General features: G+C 45.4%; 1 protein-coding gene across 1 annotated transcript in view; it reads right to left on the bottom strand.

The window, feature by feature from the left end:
- HUNK (hormonally up-regulated Neu-associated kinase) overlaps positions 1–19,369 on the bottom strand; it is a 99,710-nt gene extending 80,341 nt beyond the window's left edge. The window contains exon 1 of the mRNA XM_030202150.1: positions 19,122–19,369. Within this exon, the coding sequence (XP_030058010.1) occupies positions 19,122–19,222 (101 nt within the window). The 5' untranslated portion in view covers positions 19,223–19,369. The remainder of the gene's footprint in view (positions 1–19,121) is intronic.
- Positions 19,370–22,999: the final 3,630 nt, after the last annotated feature.

Below are 22,999 nucleotides of genomic sequence, written 5' to 3'. Positions count from 1 at the left end.
AAAACTGAGTTAATGTGAAAGCACTTAACACTCCTAAATAGGAAACAGTACTAATGTTTTGCAAGTCCCACATGCTAATGGATAAAATGGTGCAGGACCTGCAAAATAAATAATAATGAAAAAAAGCCCTAAATACCGCTGCATTGAATCTGGGCTTAGTGCACAGAAAAGTCTATGTATTAAGACACGCTAAGCCCGGATTCTAATGCCCTTTAGTAAAAGGGCCCCTATGATCATTCAAAACAGAAACCTAAAAACTCAAATCAGGCAGACATTAAAGAACTATGGGGTTCTTTTAATAAGCTGCGCTAAAAAATGGGCTTAGCATGCCATTACACAGTCCTTTCCAGTGCGCTAAGCCCATTTCTAGCACAGCCGTCAAAAGGGGCTTTTTTTCAATTTGTTTCATTAATGGCTGTGCACAGTTAGCATTAGTGTGGCGTAATTTACAAAAATTACCATGGGAGAACTTACCGTCTCTTATTTCGGTGGCATTAAGGGCTCTCGTGTTATGGGTACACTAACCAGTTAGTGAAGCAGTAATGTGCACACGCTAGTTGATTAGTGCATCCACACCCATTCCTGTTCCTGACACTCCATCAAACAAAATACAAAGAAAAGACTAATTACTACACAGTTAGTGAGTACAGATGGCAAACTAACACAGAACGCTTTAGCACACTCCATGTTAGGCCATTTTTGCTGCGTTAAGTGTGCATTAGTGCCCAAACACAGCTTAGTAAAAGGCCCCTATGTAATATCTGCTGGAAAAATCTTAGAAGTCTAAGAAGGCTTTCTCAAGCAAAAACTTTTACAAAAGACAGGCTATGCATGGATAAAACTTAGTCTGAATCTCCATCCATTCGTTCACCTACTCATTGATTTTGATATGTATGCCACCTACCATAAAATTCTATGTGGCTCACAAAAGCAGCATCTGAAATAATCCTTCAGACAAACAAGCGTGACATTTAAAAAAAGGCTGTAAAATTCAATCATAAAATGAACCAGTATTATACTTGAAACACCGCTACTTGTAAGGCCAACATACAGGGAGTTAGAATAGCTCTTTGAGCAGGGACTATCTTTCTGTGTATGGTGTACAGCGCTGCGTATGCCTTGTAGCACTACAGAAATGATAAGTAGTAGTAGAATAGTCTACAAAAAGTAGTAACAAGGTCATGAATAACCATGGCTTACGCAAGCTGTCCAAGGAATGGGTGAAGTTGCTGGACCTACCGTCAATGAAAGTAAACATTGTTTTACAGACTGGTGAAATGTGTGCATTTATAATTAAGACACCAGGGGCGTAGCTACAGGTGGGCCTGGGTGGGCCCAGGCCCGCCCAATCTTGGCTCAGGCCCGCCCACCCGCCTGCCTGCCAAGTCTCCCACATTCAGCGAGAGACTCCCGCTTTGGCAGGTCAAATTCCGCACTCCCGCCAAAGCGGGAAAGTCTCCCGCTGCCGCTGCGATGATCCTCCACCGCCGCTGCTTCTCTGTGAGCAGCCTCAGCAAAAGAAGAAAATGAAGCGCGGTGCCGCAGCAGCCCTCAGGCATGCGCTGTCGGTTCTGTCGTCCTCTGCCCCCGCTGACGTCAATTTCCTGTTCCGACGAGGGCTCAGGACCGGCAGACCGACAGCGCACGCATGAAGGCTGCTGCGGCAGCGGGGGCTCCGCGCTTCATTTTCTTCTTTTGTTGAGGCTGCTCACAGTGGCAGCATGTAGAAGGGATGCAGTTGAGCTGATCTCAGCAGCCGTTTGGGTGCCTGGGGAGCTAAGGTACGTGGATGCTGGGGTGGAGGAAAAATATTTTGTTTGGAAGGGGAGGAGGAAGATAGTGTGGGTGTATGTTGCATGGGGGGGGGAGAGAGATCAAAGATGTTGGATGGGGACAGAAAAAGGGGAGACACTGGATGAAAGGAGGAAGAGAGAGGAGAAGGATGAAAGGAGGGAGACGCTGGACAGAAGGTGGAGAGCGAGAGAAGATGTTGGTGGAAGGGAGAGAGAGAAAGGGGACATGCTGGATGGAAAGAAAGAGTTGGGATGCTGGATAGAAGTGGGGTACAGAGAGAAAGATGAATGGAAAGAGGGGACATAGAAAAGGGCAGGGGAGAGACAAGCTGTTGGGGAGAAGGAAGGGGAGCAAGGGGGAGACCTTGGTTGGTCAGATGGAGAGAGAAACAGGAGAAATGCTGGATGAAAGGAGGGAGAGAGAGGAAAAATGCTAGAAGTAGGGCGCACTACTCATGCCCATATATATATATTAGTGCCCACCCATATTAGCTCTGGGCCCAGCCAAAATGTCAGGTCTGGCTACGCCACTGTAAGACACAACCTAGAATCTTTCCCAAAATGTGAACATATGGTGATCGTTCAATCTATTTCTCTACAAAAGGGATATCCGACACTGGTCTATGGATTTCATGGTTATTAGGATCAAAAGTAGGGTTTTTTAAGTATAAGATACACCACTGATTTCTTTAATAAATCAGGCATAGACTCTTCAGCTTATGTTAGGTTAACTAACTGCCTGATTTGTTCTAATAAGCCAAGCTGAGATGATTTTATTAGCCACAATGAAGACAGGTCATGAGAAAAAGTAGTGGTTGCATTAGTTTCTCATCAATTGCAGCACGGTTGACCTGCTGAAGGGAACTTAATGAAATAGGCTTATTACATACCTCAAATGTGGCGGTTAAAGACTTCATGTTGCTTGGCTATTAAATAGATACAGTATTGTCAGAAAGGTATGTTGTGAACTGATTGTAGCATTTAGCCGAGACAGCGTCATACTCTATTGATGTGGTTTGCACAGAAGATAATTAACTATACAAAACAGTTCCCTAGAGGTGCACCAAGTTGTTACTGCTAATGTAGAAAAATAGTTTTCCCTGGTTGGCCTAATCGTCTTATTACAGGTTACTAAATGGGATTTATATGTCATTTAATACCGTCCTATGTCAAGATGATAGTTTTATTATGCCAGCAAATGTTTTAAAGTGCTAGCCTTTGGGATTAGAAAGGAACCAAATGGCCAATCAGTTGTGATTGATATGGCAGAGTCTGCTGCTTTGGCAATAGGGCCATCAGAAAGGCATAAGAAAACCAAGAACATTCTGAAACATAGTTAGGAGGGGATTTTTATAAATAAAACAATGACAAAAATTAGCAATAAAACAAAATAATGCAAAAATTCAATTCCAAAAAGCAAAAAATGTATTCATACATCAATTTAAAATTAACAGAAAATACATTAATACATATATATTATTATCAGGGGACCCAACATGGCAATGTTTCAGCAACTAATACCTGCTTCATTGGTATTTTTCCACAATTAAGCAATATCAAAAAAATTAAAAATAAAACCAAATTCCAGTGCTATTGATTGTATGCAAATCAAATTCAATTACATACTGCCTATTTCTTAACCTGCCAAGGACGTCACTATCGTCTTATGTAGAAGTCTTTGGATTTTTTTTTTTTTTTAAGGAACCAGGTGAATTTTGTCTGCACTGATTTTCATGTTAGGGACCCCACCTAAGGAATCAAGCCTGTGAGACCCCAGGTGAGGGTTATGGCGTGGCTCTGGGAATAACTCAGCCAGACAAGGTACCTCAGATTCAACAGTTTCTCTGGTTTAATAACAGTCTTGGGTAGGCCTCTGGCTAGCAGGCCAAGCAGTCTGTGGCTAGTGGGGGCAAGCCCCACCCCAAACACAGCCTGTAAGTTGTCAGGTCTTCTGAGACTCATGAGCCAATGATCAGAAGCAAATGCAGGCACTAGAGGCTGTTAGCGCCATACTAGCGCCTGTGTTTGTTACCGCCCCATGATCAGAGCCCCCGAGCACGTGAAACAACGCACTTATGGGCTCTGAACGCAACTAGCATGCAAATGCATGCAAAACAGGGCTCTCAGCAACAGCAACTTTAGCTTCGATCGGGGGGGGGGGGGGAGGTAGAAAGAGCAGGTGAGGTGGGAGAAAGGTAGGAAAGGAGCAAAGAGGGGTTTGGGGACAGGAAAAGGAGGTAAGGGGAGTAAGAGAAAGATGTACTGTGGATAGAAAGAGAGAATGATAGGCCTGGATTGGCAATCTGGCAGCTCTGGCAAATGTCAGTACGTACAGCTTCTCAAATACACCCATGGAATGAGCTTTATAGCCTCTATGTTGCAAACGCCAAGGCTGATTTTTTAGTGGTGGAATTGGGGAGGGCGGAGGGGAGGGGTTGAGAGGGTAGAAAAAACAACCAGTGGAGCTTTTGGGATTGGCTGAGTGTAAAGGGAGGGAGTGGGCAGTTTGAATGGGTTGACAGTAGAGATAGTAAAGTGTTTATTACTGTTGCGCACATCATTTTGCAAGCGTATATGTACATGTAGGGTGTCCTTTCCAGTGTGTTCCCCTCCCACCCTAGTACATCACCTATTGCTGCCTCCATCATGAATCTGAGTTCTGCCTTTCTCCTCTCTTCACTCTTTTCTCTCCATCTTTTTTTTTGTTGTTACATTTGTACCCCACGCTTTCCCACTCATGGCAGGCTCAATGCGGCTTACATGGGGCAATAGAGGGTTAAGTGACTTGCCCAGAGTCACAAGGAGCTGCCTGTGCCTGAAGTGGGAATCAAACTCAGTTCCTCAGTTCCCCAGGACCAAAGCCCACCACCCTAACCACTAGGCCACTCTTTCTTCTCAGCTTCTGTCTCTAGTCCCTTCCTTACCATCTCTCTTCACTCTTTTCTCTCCATCTTTCTCCTCAGCTTCTGTCTCTAGTCCCTTCCTTACCATCTCTCTTCATGCTTTTGTAGCTTTTCTCACCTTTCAGCTCTTATCTGTTTCCCTCTCTCTGACCCTTCCATTGTCTCTCATTGCCTTCAACATGTTGTCCTTTTCCTTCATCTTCACATCACCCTTCATTCCTGTGATAATGGGGTGATCATGCTTAAGTTTAGTTTAAAAAATATCTTGAAGGAAGGAGGGTCTAAAAGTTGACTAAGGGGTGCAAAGCTAAAGGCTTGCTTAGGGCACCTCATACCCTTGCAGAAATTCTGGCCTTGTGACAGGAAAATAAAGTGACCTGTCAAGCAGAGCTAGCCCCAAAATACATGGAAGTCTTGCAAAATGGGGTGCCCTAATGCAAGCTCTTGAACTGACCTTGGACCCCGACAGTGCCCCAACTGAGATCAAGGACCCCAAGTTGCCCGAAAGTACTCTTCTGCTTTGCATTACTTCCACTAATCCAGATATTTGCCCAGTGGCCAGTCACTCAAATCAAAAATCAATCAAAATTTTACAAAATTCTTATGGTCCACTATATCTTCTTCTCAGAGTTCAATGCGGTGTATAATAGGCACTAGATATAAGAATATACAATATTAAGCAACAACTACTAACAATCATAGCATTTCAACACAATATATAACTCTTATCCAGTAAGTAATATTATTAGTAAGGCTGCATTTCGATTAAAAATGTTAATCATGATTAGTCATGCAAATAAAAAAAGTTTAATCTCGCCATTAATTGTGTGAGTAAAGGTGGGGCATAGCCAGCAATCCGTGGAAGAGCACAGGGATGGACTGGGGGGGCACACATTTCCTCTCCCTCCCCAAACCCCCATATTGGCCCCCTTCATCCTTGTGCTGCCTTGGGAGCGAGGAAGTCAGCGGGATGCCTCCACCCGCCGATTCTGGCATACCCCGAGCATGCTCAGTTCATGCACGAACTAAGCATGCTTGAGGAGTATTATTTGTTGGTGGCTGGAGGCACCCCGCTGACTTCCTCGCTTCCAAGGCAGCACAAGGATGAAGGGGGCCAATATGGGGGTGTGGGGAGGGAGAGGAAATCTGTGCCCCCCCCCCAGTCCATCCCTGTGCCCCTCCATGGACTGCTGGCTATGCTGCCCCACCTTTAATCGCACAATTAATGGCGAGATTACACTTTTGTATTCACCACAGGAATGGTCACTAGAGCTGGGGCTTCGGGTGAGGGAAATAAACATACAGTCTTGCTTCCAGACATGTTATAAAGAATTTGGGAACACAGATATTAGAGAAACCCAGTATAAATTTATGATGAGATTGTATGTTTCTCCCCTTAGAGCCTATAAGGCAACCTTGCGGCAGAGTGATGACTGTCCGGGATGCACGGGACAGAAAGCACACTTAGGCCATATGTTTTGGCATTGCCCACCAGTATTAGCCTTTTGGTCCCTATTATGTACACAAGTGTCAAAGATGTGGGGGGTTTTGTGGAATCAACAACCTGGCTTGTTGTTTGAGATATATGCAACCAGGGGCAGAAAGAAAACAGGTCTCAAAGCCTTCTTACGGAGAGCGGTGATGATGGGGAAGAAATCTATACTTAAATTGTGGCTCAAGGAGGAAGGACCCTCGATCCAGTTGTGACGGGCCTACATGCTCTCCTTATGTGCTATGGAGCGAAAAGATTTACCTGATTTAGCATCCCCGAGGGGAGACAAGTTCTTTCAGTGTTGGCAGCCTTTCCTGGATACTCTAACACCCTTAGCACGGAGTAGAGTACTTAATGGATAGGCATAAACATACTATCAGAGCACTACCTGGGAGGAAGGGAGGGTGGGTGGGGGGTGGGGAAGGGCAGGGGGAGGAGGGGAGGGAGAGGGATTAGCTTAAGGGAAGGGGGGAGAAATAACAAAAGGTGAGACAAAAGTTACATGATGGTTGTGAAAATGTTATGTTCATTGTGATAAGACTGGAATGGCTCAATTGTTGATGTCACCAATAAAAGTTTATTTAAAAAAAAAAAAAAAAAAACCTTTTGTATTCACGTGAAGAGGAAGGGGGTGACTAAGGCAGTGAATTTCTTTGGCTGGTGGGGCTTCAGCTACCCCACCAGCCAATGAACAGGTAATGAAGCTTTGGAGGACACCTATACCCATTCTCTCTCTTATATGTGCCCCCCAGCGCCTTCACCCATTCTCTCTCTCTCATATGTGCCCCTCTGCGTCTTCACCCACTCTCTTTCTAATGTACCCCCTGCCTTCACCCATTCTCTCTCTCTATATATAATGTGCCATGCCTCCCCTCCCCTCTGGTGGTTCTCTTTAAGTGCTCGCCCTTCCTCCCCCACCCACATGCATCTTTCCCTCCCCCTCTCAGACCACTGGCAGCTACCTATCCCCTTCTCTCCATTCTCTTCCAGGTATATCTTTTGATTTTCAGTAACTTTTTGCCTGTATTGGCGGCCTGATTGAAATGCTGCCTTGGCCTGCCCTGGGCCTTTCCTTCTGACCTGCCCCATCCCCTTCTGAAAACCAGAAGTTGTGGGATGGGTCAGAGGGAAAGGCCTGGTGCAGACTTTCAATCCAGCTGCTGCTGCAGAGCAAAGACTTACTGAAAATCAAAAGGTAAACCAGGACAGGAAGGAGGGGAGGGGAGGTGAGAGGAGAAGAGAGAGAGCGGCTGGTCTGGGAGGGGAGAGAGAGATACCAGACCGACCGTGCATGCAAGTGGGGGAGAGAGGGTGGTTAATTATTAATCATGATTAATGATGAACGCATTAATTATGGTGTTAATCGCAGTTAACATGCAGCCCTAATTATTAGGAAAGAAAAATGTCAACTATCTTCCTAAACAATGAATGCTTTCCCTCTGTTCTAATACAAATTGGAAAAGAGTTCTGTAGGACACAACCTTAAGAGAGTATATTGAATTAGCAATTCTAAAAAAAAAAAAAAGGGCATTCTTAAGAGAAGGTAGATATAGCATCAATCGATTGCGCAAACGAAAATGCAAACAGAGAAACTGAGAGGCTCAAGAGGATCAGTGGCAAAACAAAAGTAGAACCCAAGTGGCCCTGGAGTTCAGGACACTAATTAGATCTCAGCTCCTTCCCAGCTGTTCCTGACCCCTGTCCTCTTGCTTCCCCAGTATATTTGTCCTCTCCTCCTGCCTCAGAATCACTCCACACAGGCTATTGTAGCATATCCACTTATGTGAAAAAAAAAACAAATTTAGCTGGCTGAACTGTTTTAATTTGCCTTTTCACATCAGGAGAACTTTCAGGGCACAGTGACAGTAGGAGGTTATTTTTATGGGTTTGCTTTTACAGTAAGTACTGAATTTAATGAAATGACTGAGGCTAAATATAAGCCCACATGCCTAATGCATCTCTTTCTGACACCTACACTTAAGAAGAACATAATTAACCATTATGAGTGTCTTTTGCAGGCTGACAACGTGTGAACTGACAGCTTCATTGTTTTATCTATCCCAGCTTTCTTGTCATGGACATACTTTCTATGTAGTGTAGTGTTTCTTTGTGAGTCGTTACCAGATTATTAATGGATGAATCTCTTACCGTAACAAAATGGTACGACTACTGAAAAAATGCAGAATAATACTGGTCTTCCTCTCAGATATGTTCTGTAAAAAAGGAGTGTCGAAAACCTTTATTTTGCTGAAGTACAAAGGTGTAAAAAGTTTTAACAAGTTACAGTTCCTTTGACACTATTTGGCACTGGTCCCCTGCAGGACCACACTAAAGGTTAGGGCACCCAGAGGCAGGACCTAAGAGCATAGGGTTGCCAGCTTTTTGAAAGAGAATCCACCACCTGCCATTACCCACACCCCACCCCCTGCCCCACCCACCAAATAACTGTACTGCACAAGTTAACAAATGACTGTATTGCACTGCAATAATGACAGCAGTGCAGGCTTCAGTAACTGAGGGTCATAGAGATGCCAAGTTACCCAGTTCCAGGCTGGAGATGGGATAGTCCTGGATTTTTTTTTTTTATCAGCCCATACTGGTGCATTATGGGACTTGCAACACTGATTTTGATGGGCACTACTGCTTTGGGATATAAATGCAAAGACAGGACTGTTCCAAAATCTCCAGCCTGGAACTGGGTAACTTGGCATCTCTGAGGTCACATCAAGGTATGGTAAGGCTGCCAACTGGATCCAGATTTGCAGGATAGGACTGATCCAGTCCTGGGATTATCCATTGCATGCAGGGACTTGTAGTTCTGATTTCACCATTCACCTAAGAACAGCAAGACTACAAGTCCCAGCATGCACTGTGGCAAACCTAGGACTGGATCAACCCTGTCCTGCGAATCTGGATCCAGTTGCCAGCCTTAAGGTTTGGGGTACAAGAGGATGCACTCTTCAGCCCCTATTGAGGCATAGTCCCCTCCTCAGCCCCCCAACATACATATGCTCCCCTTACAGTTTTAAATCTAAACATACATTTGCAGAAATGCCAAGTTACTGGAGATTTCCAGTCCTGGATTTCTGACCATCCCTGATATGGGGGAAGCCACTGCTTTCCTGGGATTGGTAGCATGGAAGCTTGGTACTGGTTTGGGATTCTGCCAGGTACTTGTGACCTTGATTGGCCAAACTGTGGTATCTCAGTACCAGAGGTTGCTGAATCCTGTGGTAAAAGAATAATACTGTTTGTGAGCCACCTTGCAAGCAGAGTTATTTTCCCGGGAGCACTAGGCCACCAACCCACAGCCCGATGCTCCTGGGCCACATCTTGAAGTGACCATCAGCACCTCCAACTCTCTCGAACAACATCCACCCCCCCAATCAACAGCTCATCCCCCAAATGAATCCCCCAGCTCCCCTGGAACTACCTGCACATGTCCTGGTGATGCAGTGGGTCTCAAGGTAGGAATGATTCCCAATCGCTCCTGTCCGCGCCGGTGACCCCTAGCAGTAGTCTCATGATAGTATTGCTAGGAGTAATGCTTCTGTACAAGGGAGATGCCCTTATATGGAAATATGACCCCCCCCCCCCCAGCAGTAGTACTGGAAGACTACCACTTGGGGTTTCCAGTGCTATTTTGGAGGAAGACAAAAGTGAGGGCAGGAGTGACTGGAGATAGCTCCTGCCCCAGGACCTACTGGGTCACCAGGTGGGTCGGGAGGTTTTGGGGGATTTTGGCTGCTGATTGGAGGAGGGTTGGCTGGTGTGATGTCATGTCCCCTACCTCAACGCAAGCGGCGTCCTCGGGCTGCGTGGGGTCCCGTCAACACGCACACTTGACTGGCACAGCCCTGAGCCATGTGTGTGTAGTTCTTCTCTGGCTGCAGGCTCCTTCATTGCTTTGCTTCCATGCACCTGAGTCTACTCTTCCTCTGCCTGGCTTCCCTTGCTTCTCTCCTATTGGTCTTCCGGTTCCTCCTTCCCCTGCTCTTGTCCTATGGCTGTGCTCCTTCTCCCTGCTGGTCCCTGCTGATGTCAGACGCCAGCACTTTATCAGCTGAGCTCTTTCTGGACTCCATGCTTCGGCTTCTACTTTGGTAGGTGTTACTTGCTCAGTAGTGTGCTTCTTCTCTACTTTGTCCCTTGTTGCTGACTTTGCCTGTGCCTGGATTACTCTCTTGCCTGCTGCCTGCCTACTGACTTTGCCTGTACCTGGATTACTCTCTTGACCTGCTGCCTGCCTATTGATTTTACCTGTGCCTGGATTACTCTCTTGCCTGTTGCTTGCCTATTGACATTGCCTATACCTGGATCACTCCCCTGCCTGCTGCCTGCCTGTTGACTGCCTGTTCCTGGATTACTCCCTTGCCTGCTGCCTGCCTATTGACTTTGCCTGTACCTGGATCACTCTCTTACCTGCTGCCTGTCTGTCTATTACATTCACCACCCCGCTCCCTGCTCCGTCTCGCAAGTCCTGCAGGCCGCCCGCACCTAGGGGCTCAACCTCTGGGGAACGGTGGTCAGCACAGGTGAAACCCGGGGTTGTCCGGCCGCCAAGCGGAACCTGGTCCGAGTACCGGGCTCAGCAGCGCTGAGACATCATATGAACAATACTGGTGCCAGCAGGGTTCCCACGCCTGTTGGTCAACATTTTACAGGACCAGGACACTGTACCAGTGATTTCACAGTGCAAATCCTCAAAGGTAACTTTAAAACCATACAAGAACGTAAGACCTTTGAAGTCAGAATGATTGAATATTTTAACACCCAACAGAAAGGACTTAACAAGGATCTGGGGTTCCTAGCCCATTATAAACCATAAAGCTGTATGTCTCTGTTGATCACCCCACCCCTCACCTATCCACACCCATCCTGTTAGAATATCAATGATATGCTTTGATGTCCCCATGCATACCTCATACCCACCCCCATCCTCCCACCCTGTCAGACTATCATAGTAATGCTTGAATGTTTTCACTTATATACACTGTCAGCTAGCACATTTGCTTATTTCCGATCTGAGGAAGAAGGGCAACCTTCGAAAGCTAATCAAGAAATGTATTAAGTTATGTCCAATAAAAAAGGTATCATCTTATTTTCTTTTCCATGTTTTATTTTGTTTGATTTCTATTGATAACCTTAAGAGTGGACTAACACGGCTACCACACTCCTCTACATAATATTCTTCAAAACCCAATCAGCTTGTGGTGCATGAGGAACAGAGAGAGTTGCATATCTCTGTCTAAGAAAGAGTTACAGCGGACCCTGCCGTACCAAAATTCTAAGAGGTGGAATGATTTACCTCTGTATATATGTGGTCAAGTTACATATACATTGTTTTGTAAATTATTGAAAACGGCTATTTTGTACATTTTCTTAAGTTGTTGTTTTTTTTTTTTTACATTTCTATTTTTATACTGTTTTCCTTCTTGAGTTGTATTGAACTTTTCTAGGAGACTGTCCTACTTTTTGCTCATTGTAAGCCGCTTTGAACAAGACCTGGCTTGAGCAGCATGTAAGTAATAACATGCAATGTAATAAGGAGTATCTGAACTGTTTCAGCAGACTTTGTTGAGCACAGCCCACCATATGACCTTACTTTTTTCTCAGCAGCATAGGGTCTACCACTGCCTTCTTCAGCCCAGTGTACATGGTCTTCCATGTGCACATTCACCCAGTCCTGATCCTGCTTAACTGGGTTACACAGGGTAATGTTGCTAGGGGATAATTAGTAAGGGGAGAGGGCAAATGGGACTTGATATACCGCCTTTCTGTGGTTACATTCAAAGCGGTTTTACATATTATATACAGGCATATTTTTTGTACCTGAGGCAATGGAGGGTTAAGTAACTTGCCCAGGGTCACAAGGAGCTGAAGTGGGAATTTAAACCAGTTCCCCAGGATCAAAGTCCGCTGCACTAACCACTAGGCTACTCCTCCATTCTAGTCTATAAATTGGTGCCAAGATGTAGGCACCACAAGGAGGGCGCACTTGGCACCAATTCCAAAACGGCTTATGAGCCGTTTAGTTCTCCCCTCCCCAAAGTTTGCTTACTATGACTCCACTTGTGCCACTGCTTTCTTTTTCCTTGCCCCCAAACTTTGCAATGGCCTTGCCCCTTTCTTGGGTCGGAACTCTCTCTCCCCTGATTTAAAGCTCACTTCTTTAGATTAGCTTTTTTTTTAATGGTTCAATAATTTTTATTGATGAACAGCATAGTAAACACAACTGACAGCATTGATACATCCATTTTCGTCTACTTTCACTTTATACACTTCAGTAATTCTCATCTACTGTAACACCAACATTTTTTATGTTTTCCCCTTCCCACCCCCCACCCCACAACTTCTAACAGATGATAATGGTTCCTTATCTTATCACTGTGAATAGTAACCGCTCTATCCAATTAGCTAGAGGGACCAGTTTATCGAGCATATGAATTTGCATCATTAAAGAATCACAACTCTATACTCTAATCAATAAAATGAGTAACACATACCCCCATGATAATGACATTGACCCAGACTTCATCTCCCACCTTACTCCCTTCTCCATTGCCTATTTCTACCTACTCATCTCGTCTATTATTCTGGTATACTTAACTTTTACCCTCTCTAACAATATTCTGTATTCCTTTTACTGTGTAAGCCGCATTGAACCTGCTTTGAGTGGGAAAGTGCGGGATACAAATGTAATAATAATAATAATAAGATACATTATAACATAATCTAGTGACCCCCAACCCCAGGTGAGCCACTTTAGATGAGCTCTTAACATTTATTTGGAATAATCCCACCAGCGGGGGAGCCTGACTGACAACTGAGTATACTCAGTTTGTTCTTGTTTTTATTGAATGTGCACTCTTTGTATATTTTGATTTCTTTCCTATTGCCATTTGTATTTTATTTGATTTATTTGCTGCATTTGTATCCCACATTTCCCCACCTATTTGCAGGCTCAATGTGGCTTACAAAACCTGTTATGGCATTGCCGTTCCAGGAGACAGGTACAATTGGTGTTATAACAAGATCATGGAAGAGGAAAAAAGGGGCTGAGCAAAGTTATAGAAAAGTGGCTATCAGAATAGGGTGAAGTGGTTAGGTGTTATAATTTGATTTGTACACCGCTTTGGCCTCTTTTGTAAATGTGGTATATTAAGTAACAAATAAACATTACAGAATATCAGCACAGAGCTGTTCTTGTGCATCAAACTTATGCCTGATGCCTCATCCCACCAGAGGACAGGCAGGGCCGGTCAAACCCGGTAAGCGGGGTAAGCGCTGCAGGGGGGGGCGCCTGCCTTCAAGGGCGCTGCTGCGGCACTATACCGCGCCGCCCTTGGTGCTTTAAATCTTTAATTTACCTCAGTTCCAGCAGCCGCGTCATTTGAAAGCCCTGCCCCATCTCTAGCCTTCCCTCCCTTCATGAGTTTGTTCTGCAGTCCCGCCTTCTGACGTCATTTCCTCGAGGGCGGGACTGTAGAACGAACTCATGAAGGGAGAGATGGGGCAAGGCTTTCAAATGACGCAGCTGCTGGAACGGAGGTAAATTAAAGATTTAAAGCATCAAGGGCAGCGGAGGATGGGGGCGAAGGAGAATCGCTGGACAGGAGCAGGGTGGGAGAAGAGAGAAAGGAGATGCTGGGGGGGGCAGGGCGCGCGGGTGCCGAGGGGGGGGGGGGCGCGGGCGCCAACTCATAGTCTGCAGGGGGGCGCCAGAGACCCTAGGACCGGCCCTGAGGACAGGCAGCTTTATGGGTGGAGAATGCTTGGGTACCGCCACAGGAGATCTGGGGAACAGTGATCTGATCTTATTTGCATTCCTTAGCTAGGCATTACCGCATAGATGTTCTCGGTCATCGGGATGCAGCTTTTGGGACCCAGATATTTGAGTTGGGACTGCAAGGGTCCCACCCTTGATGCTCACTGTTTTGGTACTTCCCATACATCTAGGCCAGTCTGTAGTTCTCAGTCAAGACCCACCTGCTGGTAGGAGTGCACAACCCATCTGTCTAGACTGATCTGGAGGGACTAAAGGAAAGCAAAGTAGCAGGTAAGGTTTTAATTTCTTCTTGCCTCAGGTACAAAATTAGATCGTGAGCTCTCCAGAAACAGGGAAATACCTAGTGTACCTGAATGTAACTCACCTTGAGCTACTACTGAAAAAGGGTGTGAGCAAAATAAAATAAATAAATGTAATGTCAATGGCTGGTATAAGTTGGTGTACCCAAGTGTGCCAAGCAATGCGCACAAGTGATAGTATTTTACAGCCTGTGCATGTCACTTGGGGGGGGGGGGGGTCTTTTACTAAGCAGCGGTAAGCCCCAACCAGGCTTACTACTCGCTAATCTGGAACTACCGCCGGGCCATTTCCAGCTGTACAGAAATATTTTTTATTTGTTATTTTTGAAGCATTGGTGTTTACCCGGCAGTAAATCGAGCAGTGCCGCACACTGCCCAGTTACCATTGGGTTAGCGTGGGAGCACTCAATGGGTGGCGGTAAGTGCTCCCTCCCAAAATGGCAGTGCAACAAGCGGTTCACTTCCTTAGAGAAAAAAAATGACAGCCTTTCACCCGCTGCGGTAAAAGGGGGCCTCAGCACACATGAAAAAAAATACGTGCTGACACCAGCACAGGCCCCCTTTTACCGCAGCTTAGTAATAGGGGCCCTTGGTGACATGCTCGTGATACGCCCATGCTCCGTTCATATGTATGCCTCCTTGCACATGCACACTAACCCCCAGATTCTATATAGATTGACAAATTTGGGTGCGGATCCCAGATCTGTTTGCAAACTAATGAGTTAATGAGCCATTAATAGTCAATAATTGGTGATATTTAGCAGGAATTCGGAATTACGCGCAGATCTGCCTTAAGCCTTATTTTGCAACATACAGCCTGAATTTTATAGCGCCTATCTCAAAAGGGGGCGTGACTACAGGAGAAACATGGGTGGGTCAGTGGTGTTCCCAGAAATTAGGTGCAATGTTAGGACTGGTGAACTGGATTAGGAAGTGGTTGATGGACAGACGCCAGAGGGTGGTGGTTAATGGAATTCACTCGGATGAGGGAAAGGTGAGTACTGGAGTGCCTCAGGGATCGGTGCTGGGGCCACTTCTGTTCAATAAATTTGTGAGTGACATTGCCGAAGAGTTAGAAGGTAAAGTTTGCCTTTTTGCGGATGATAGTAAGATTTGTAACAGAGTGGACACCCTGCAGGGAGTGGAAAACATGTAAAAGGATCTCCAGAAGCTAGAAAAATGGTCTAAGGTTTGGCAATTAAAATTCAATGCGAAGAAATGCAAAGTGATGCACTTAGGGAGTACAAATCCACGGGAGACGTATGTGTTAGGCGGTGTGAGTCTGATATGTACAGACAGGGAGAGGGATCTTGGGGTGATAGTATCTGAGGATTTGAAGGCGACAAAACAGTATGACAAGGCGGTGGCCGTAGCTAGAAGGTTGCTAGGCTGTATAGAGAGAGGTGTGACCAGCAGAAGAAAAGAGGTTTTAATGCCCCTGTATAAGTCCTTGGTGAGGCCCCACCTGGAGTATTGTGTTCAGTTTTGGAGGCTGTATCTTGCTAAGGATGTAAAAAGAATTGAAGCGGTGCACAGAAAAGCTACGAGAATGGTATGGGATTTGCATTACAAGACATATGAGGAGAGACTTGCTGACCTGAACATGTATACCCTGGAGGAAAGGAGAAACAGGGGAGATATGATACAGACGTTCAAATATTTGAAAGGTATTAATCCGCAAACAAACCTTTTCTGTAGATGGGAAGGTGGTAGAATTAGAGGACATGAAATGAGATTGAAGGGGGGCAGACTCAAGAAAAATGTAAGGAAGTATTTTTTCACAGAGAGAGTGGTGGATACTTGGAATGCCCTCCCGCGGGAGGTGGTGGAGAGGAAAACAGTAACGGAATTCAAACATGCGTGGGATAAACATAAAGGAATCCTGCTCAGAAGGAAGCTTAGCGGAGATTGGGTGGCAGAGCCGGTGTTGGGAGGCGGGGCTAGTGGGTAGGAGGCGGGGCTGGTGCTGGGCAGACTTCTACGGTCTGTGCCCTGAAAATGGCAGATACAAATCAAGGTCAGGTACACACAAAACGTTGCACATATGAGTTGATTTTGTTGGGCAGACTGGATGGACCGTGCAGGTCCTTCTCTGCCGCCATCATCATCTACTATGTTACAGAATAGGGTCATTTATGCACCCCACCACCCTTAGTTAGGCTTTTAGCTGGTTCAAATGCCACTCTCCACAGTTGGGCACAAGGTCCGTCCTAAGACGAGGTCATTCTGCACAAAGCACCCTTTGCAGAATACTAGCTTAGCATGGATCATATCGGTGCCTAACACTGGTGCCATTTACTGAATCATTTTCAATTACTGGCACCAATCACGCATGTAAATGCCACTTTTCTGCAATGCCCGCATGCTACTGGCATCTACATTTAGGCACCAGCTTGTAGAATTACCATTTATTTATGTATGTATTTATTTATTTATGTTATTAGGATCTATTTACCACCTTTTTTAAGGAATTCACTCGAGCAGGTGTACAGCAAGAATAAGTCAGACATAAGCAATAGACAATTACAACAGTAGAAATATTCAAAGTATGGCATAGTATGTTGCATTACAATGCCAACACAATACACAGTAAAACATTTTAACAGACAGCATAGGGTGTAAGCGAAGATAGAACATATGGATAGATAAGATAGAGTAACAGGACTAAGAAAATAAGGGACTAATTTAAAGAAAGTTGCAAATGAGGACAGAAAGGTGCTTGAACATTATCTTGGCTAGGGTAGGAGTAGATAAACATGTCCTGCTATAATATGTGTAGCCAGTGTTTAAGGGCTTTCAAAACCTTTAGGCACTAATATCTTACGAATGAAATATAATAGACAGGAATAAAACAAAACCAAAAGAAAAATAAGATCACGCCTTTTCTTATTGGACCTAACAGTACATTTTTGTAAAAGCTTTTGAAGGGAGAACCTTCTTCCTCAGGTCAGGAATGAGCAAAAGATGACATCACTAAAATAAACAAGTGAAATATGGAAGTATTCCAATGACAGTCTCAAGTGAAAGGTAGGGGAGGGGAAGAGTGAGAAACAGGGAGAGACGGATGGCTGGTCAGAAGGTGAAAGCACAGTATAGTTTCAAGGTTTAGAATGTGATAGGAAACCCTGTCGGGGTAAAAATATTTCATTATCTTAACTTCAAAAGTAGATGGATTGTTTTAACGTTCTAACATTTCTTAGTATTTCTGACTATAAGGTCATTGATGCAGTGCCCAGGTGCTGAAAAAATGCCCAGCCACAGAGGTGTCACCTTGGTTTGCTTTGTGGTGTTAGGTAAAAGTAGTTTTTAGCATCACATCTGTCTCCCCAACATAGCACCCTTCACATTTTCTGCAATTAATAATATATACAGCATTAAAGGAAGAGAATGAGTAGGATCCCATTACGCTGAATGTTTTCCTCGGGGGGGGGGGGGGGGGGGGGGCAATTTCTCCAAATGGGTTAGTTTTGTGCATACCCTGACAGGAATGAGCCTCACTCCTAAGCTGGGTATCTGTGGGATCCTGTGATAAGTGAAATGTGCTGGCACACGTATACTGAAATGAAGAATGGCATAAAATTCCAAACAAAAAGAAAGAGGGGTGTGGTGCTTCCAACTGAATTGACAATTTTGGCTTGCATTAATTTATTAGTGCTTTAAAGTTTGCATGGATTGAAACCAAAGGCTCTGTCTCTGCAGAAATCTCTCAAAGGTGCAATATTACAAATTAGCTCCCTCTCTTGGTTACACTTGTTCTAGAGAGAATGGTGTTATGATATGCATAAATTAAAGGTATGGCTGGCTTAAAAAAAAACTGTCTTGGTCTCCTACTACTGTAACGAATACGAATCAGAACAAAATCTGCATTTATATTTAGTTCATGCTTTGTTTCACTGTTATCTCAAGGTGAGTTAGATTCAGATACAGACCAGATCAGAAAACCACAAATGGAGGGTGACATAACTTTGTGTTCAAGGCAAACCTGTCTTTTTACTGTTCTACAATTAATAGTGCTATTAATTTGGAAACACTCATGCTAGAAACACCAGGTGGAAGTTTTGAGGCAATTTAACAGCTTCTAGGATTATTAAACCACAACCTATGTGCAAGCTCCCAAAACAGGAGAGAACCATCTAGTTTCAAAGACTTCAACAGCGCTATGGCTGCATTTCCTTTCCTATCTGGTCTTAACCAGGGTGTACAGATTGTTACTTGTTTCTGTTGCAGGCATAGCCGTAAATATATGAATTAGCAGCTGCCTAGGAAACGGAGGCTGTTACCACCAGTGTATGAAATAACACCTTTTATTACGTGGTGATCTTTCCGAGGATAAATGGGAGCAACCCACCCAATCGAACCCGAGCACTGAAATCGAAGCATGCTCTGGTTGCAGCCGGGTCTTGCTGCTGCAGGGTTTGCTAAGATCAGTCTGACATAACAAGGCGTGATGAAAAACTGGTAAAAGAGCACTTAAACTATATTATCTATGGAGGCAATACCCTTATGTTAAGGCCATCACCTTCTCCCTCCGTGATTTACCTCCACAGAATAATGGCTGTAGCCCTCTCAAGGAATAAAAATATGATATTCAAATGCTGATATCTCATATTTTTTTTGTTTAATTAAAAAAAAAAAGAGAACAATCACCCCCCCCCCAAGCTGGATAATAGTAGTAGGTCCGAGCTAATGACAATCCCATTTTTGGAACCTCCAGTACAATGACTGCACGGTTCTTCTGCAGCCTCTCCAGATGAAACCACTGACTACTACTAACAATAAAAACGCTTCTTATAGGCACTGAACACGTAATTCTACATTTGTTTGCATGCATGCTCATCATCATACCTGAACCCCAAAGCATCTTCGTCTGCACCCCAGTCTGCAGCCTCCAGCGCCTTTACATTCTCGGGAAAGCAAGGGGTGCGCAGAGTGGTCAAAACGACCATTTTTACAAATTATTATTTTTTTTTGCTAATCTTCAGACGTCAGCAGTGCCGGGCAGAACACTGGAGTTTGCAGCTCTGTCTGCTTCTGCACACATTGAAGGAGACCAGGCAAGCAGACAAGAGAACCTTGAGAGCTGTCGCTTAGGTAAAAATAGTCACAGTATCAGCCATCGATTGTACGGCTGCCCTGCATTTTAAGCGCGCGCAGGCAAGAGAACCTGCACACGGGGTTTTGTTGCCTAGCAACTGCTGGGTTGGTGGAGAATTCAGACAACAAACCAGTAGCGCGATGCTAATGTGCATCGTGACTGTCAGAGATCACAGAGCAATCATCCTCTAGGCACATCAACATCCAGAGACAGTCAGGACACTGCTAGTTTGCACTCTGTGCCATCTTTTCACCGTTCTTTCTAAACTTGTCTAGGCCAGGGGCATAATTATTTGGAAGGGCTCAAGTATTTTGTGTCACGTTTACCCACCGATCTCTTACCCATGTGTTGCATTAGGCAACATTTATCTTGAAATATCACCTCTCTGCCCTAGCCTGAGGAAGGGGGGTTTAACTCGTGAAAGCTTCACAAAAATGTATTGTTAGTTCAATAAAAAGGTATCCTTGTATTCAGTGGGGTTTTTTTTTTAACATTTAAAAACTTTTTTTGTGCATTTCAAGTGAACTAACATGGCAACCACACTACTGACTGACTGCCAATAATACTCAGTTCCCCCCACCCTTCTCCCTGTTTCTCCCAGTTAATCTAATCTAGATTGTCTGCCATCCTCAAACTCACTGCCAGAACACAGATTCTGTCAGCACCGCATGGCTCAAAATAAACAGCCAGGTGGTGGCTGAGAGAGATTGTGGTGGCAGCAGGCAGTTTTCCAAAGTTCCATGGTGACAGGAAGCTGCTACAGTAAACCAACAGCCCTATATACTACAAAATCTGGATTTTCACACAATCTAGGGCTGTAAATTTAAGGGGAGACAAGCTGCAGACTCAACTGCCTCTAGTGCTCTAGCACTATCACTGGGAACCACCACTATTGCTGAAAGCTGTGAGGTCCCTGAGAGAGACTAGAGGTAGCTGAGAGAGGGGGTAGTATCAGATGTGTGGGGAGGGTGTTCATTGGATATAGAGGGGCAGTGACAATGCCTAAGGGAGGATGAAAGCTAAACTGTACCTGTATACCTCCCCATCCCACACCTGCTTTCAGTAAAACCATCTCACTTCTCATCTCTCTTTGCCTCCTCAACTTATTTTTACCTGAAAAAGGCCTCTCTCCTTCCTGTCTCCAATGCATGGGATTCCCTTCTCTTAGCAATACAAAAGTAGGGATATGCATTCATTTTCTAAGGAAATTAAAAATACAACAAAAAATCATGTGGTTTCTTTAGAAAAATAAATGAAAAAAAAAAAAAACATAGCACCTCACCTCAACCTCGCTCCGTGTGAAAGAAGTGCAGCAGTGGCAGTCTGCAGATCGCCTCCCTTCGGGCCTTCCCTCCCTGTGGTCCGCCCTCATCTGACTTAACTTGCGCGAGGGCGGGACAGGGAGGGAAGGCCCGAAGGGAGGCGATCTGCAGACTGCCACTGCTGCACTTCTTTCACACGGAGTGAGGTCGAGGTGAGGCGCTATGATTTTAATTCAGAGAGGCCCGGCCCGGTGGTGGACGGAGGGGGGCGGGAGGAGGGGGCGGCGACGACAACCTCGGTGGGGGGGGGCGGTGGTGGCAGGGCCCCAGGCCCGGCCCAGTCTCTCGGTGGCCCTGCTTAGACCAGCTACCCATATCTTGTTTAATTGTACAAAGAACTTGCCTTGACTTCATCCACCCATTTATTTATCCAAACTGACTCTGTACCATCCATCATCTCTCCATCTATATATCTGCACTTGGCCCCTCATCTACATGGTATGCTGTGTTGTAGAAAAGCATTAGCATCATATCTATGTTATTTGAATGTTCTAATATATGCTTATTAGATGTTTCATTGGTATGCTGACATCATATTATGTTATTTGAATGTGGTGCTGTTAAATGTGGGTATTTTTGATAGTGTTTCATGGTAGTCCTAGTATTAGGTTTCAATTTGCTGTTTTAAAATGTACCTAATTTATTGTATTTATTTTTGTTACATTTGTAGCCCACGCTTTCCCACTCGTGGCAGGCTCAATGCGGCTTACATGGGGCAATGGAGGATTAAGTGACTTGCCCAGAGTCACAAGGACCTGTCTGTGCCTGAAGTGGGAATCGAACTCAGTTCCTCAGGACCAAAGTCCACCACCCTAACCACTAGGCCACTCCTCCACTGTTTATATTTGGTAATTTTACTATTGTTATGCTGTTAACAAAATTGTAAGCTTTGTTAAACTGTACCAGCTATTCACCGCTTTGGGTGAATCTCTTCACATCCACCAGTTTGCCTGATTAGGCTCTCTTGATTTGTGTACTTACTTTATCTGTCTATCACTACCTTGTCATATCCATAATGTAAACCACACTGAACCCTGAAAAGGGGATTTTAGCGATATACAAGAACTGATTTGATTTGATTAATAAACCCTAATAAATAATAACTCACAGTTCTCTAAGACACCTTCGAACAAACACCCTGCAAGATGGCATCTGGATTCCTGAGAAGCACCTGCGCAGTCCAGGGTGGAAACCACGCCCAACCAGTCACAAAGGGGTCTTTTTACCAAGCTGCAGTAAAAGGGGGCCTGCGCCGGCGTCACTGTGTTCCCACTCTCGCGGAAACAGGAAGTGACGAGGGCGGGACACAGTGAGGGAAGGCCCAAAGGGAGGCGATCTGCCGCTTTCACACGGAGGTGAGGCGCTTCCGATTTGAATGCAAGGGGCCCAGTCACGGTGGCGGACGGAGGGGGGCTGGAGGGGGGCGGGTGGAGACTGGGGACTGCGGCGCCGGCGACCTGAGAGTAGGAGAGGGAGGCGACAGTGGTAGGGATTGGGGGGAGGCGGCGCCGGCGGCCCCGAGGGGGGGGGGCGGCATTGGTGGCCTTGCCATACATCAGAGCAAGTTACCATTGAGGAGATCAACTAGTATTCTGCAGTTCTGTCTCAAGACAGGTAACACCAAAGGTGGTGACACATTGCGTCAGGGCAATCATTGCCCTGGGTGACCAACTCCTGCAGGTGGTTGAGAATGTGAGAACCAAATTACCAAGTGCACCGCAGGGCAACTTTGAATAGGTGGGTGGTCCTCAGCCTGTCTAATCAATTGCATGCTCAGCTGCAGGCAGAGTTGGGAAAGGCAGAGGGTAGTAGTGGGCAATTCACCAGCAACATCTGGTAGTCAGAATGCAATACATGCCTTCTTCTCTCTGATAACATACTGGTACCAGCTAGAGGAGGGAGGGGTAGGCTGTGGGGACACACCTGCAACAGGATACTGGCAGGCCCTGCTGCATACCCAGGGAAAGGCTGGCAGCTAGATCAGAAAGGAATCACCATGCTTCCTGGACATTTTGTAACAGATGGCACATGGCAGGGTGAACACAGATAAGGCAGTGAAAGGTATGTGTGTGTGTGTGTGGGGGGGGGTGCTTTAATGGTATCAGATGCTTTGCACACCTGCTGTATCTGGTTTTCAGAGACTCTCAGGCCTGGGAAGCCATAGCTCTGCCCTGAAGTTACTAATTGAGACGTGCAGGAAAACAGCTGTGCATGTCCACTGGAGTATGAAGGATGGGCCTGCATAAGAAACAGAAAGCGTCAGGGACACCTATGCAAAACCAGCTCATTCAGGATGTTAGCACCAG

The sequence above is a fragment of the Microcaecilia unicolor genome, chromosome 4 (genome assembly GCF_901765095.1).
Source record: "Microcaecilia unicolor chromosome 4, aMicUni1.1, whole genome shotgun sequence".
In the NCBI taxonomy this organism is placed as follows: Eukaryota; Metazoa; Chordata; class Amphibia; order Gymnophiona; family Siphonopidae; genus Microcaecilia; species Microcaecilia unicolor.
This window is presented reverse-complemented; position numbering and strand designations above follow the sequence as displayed.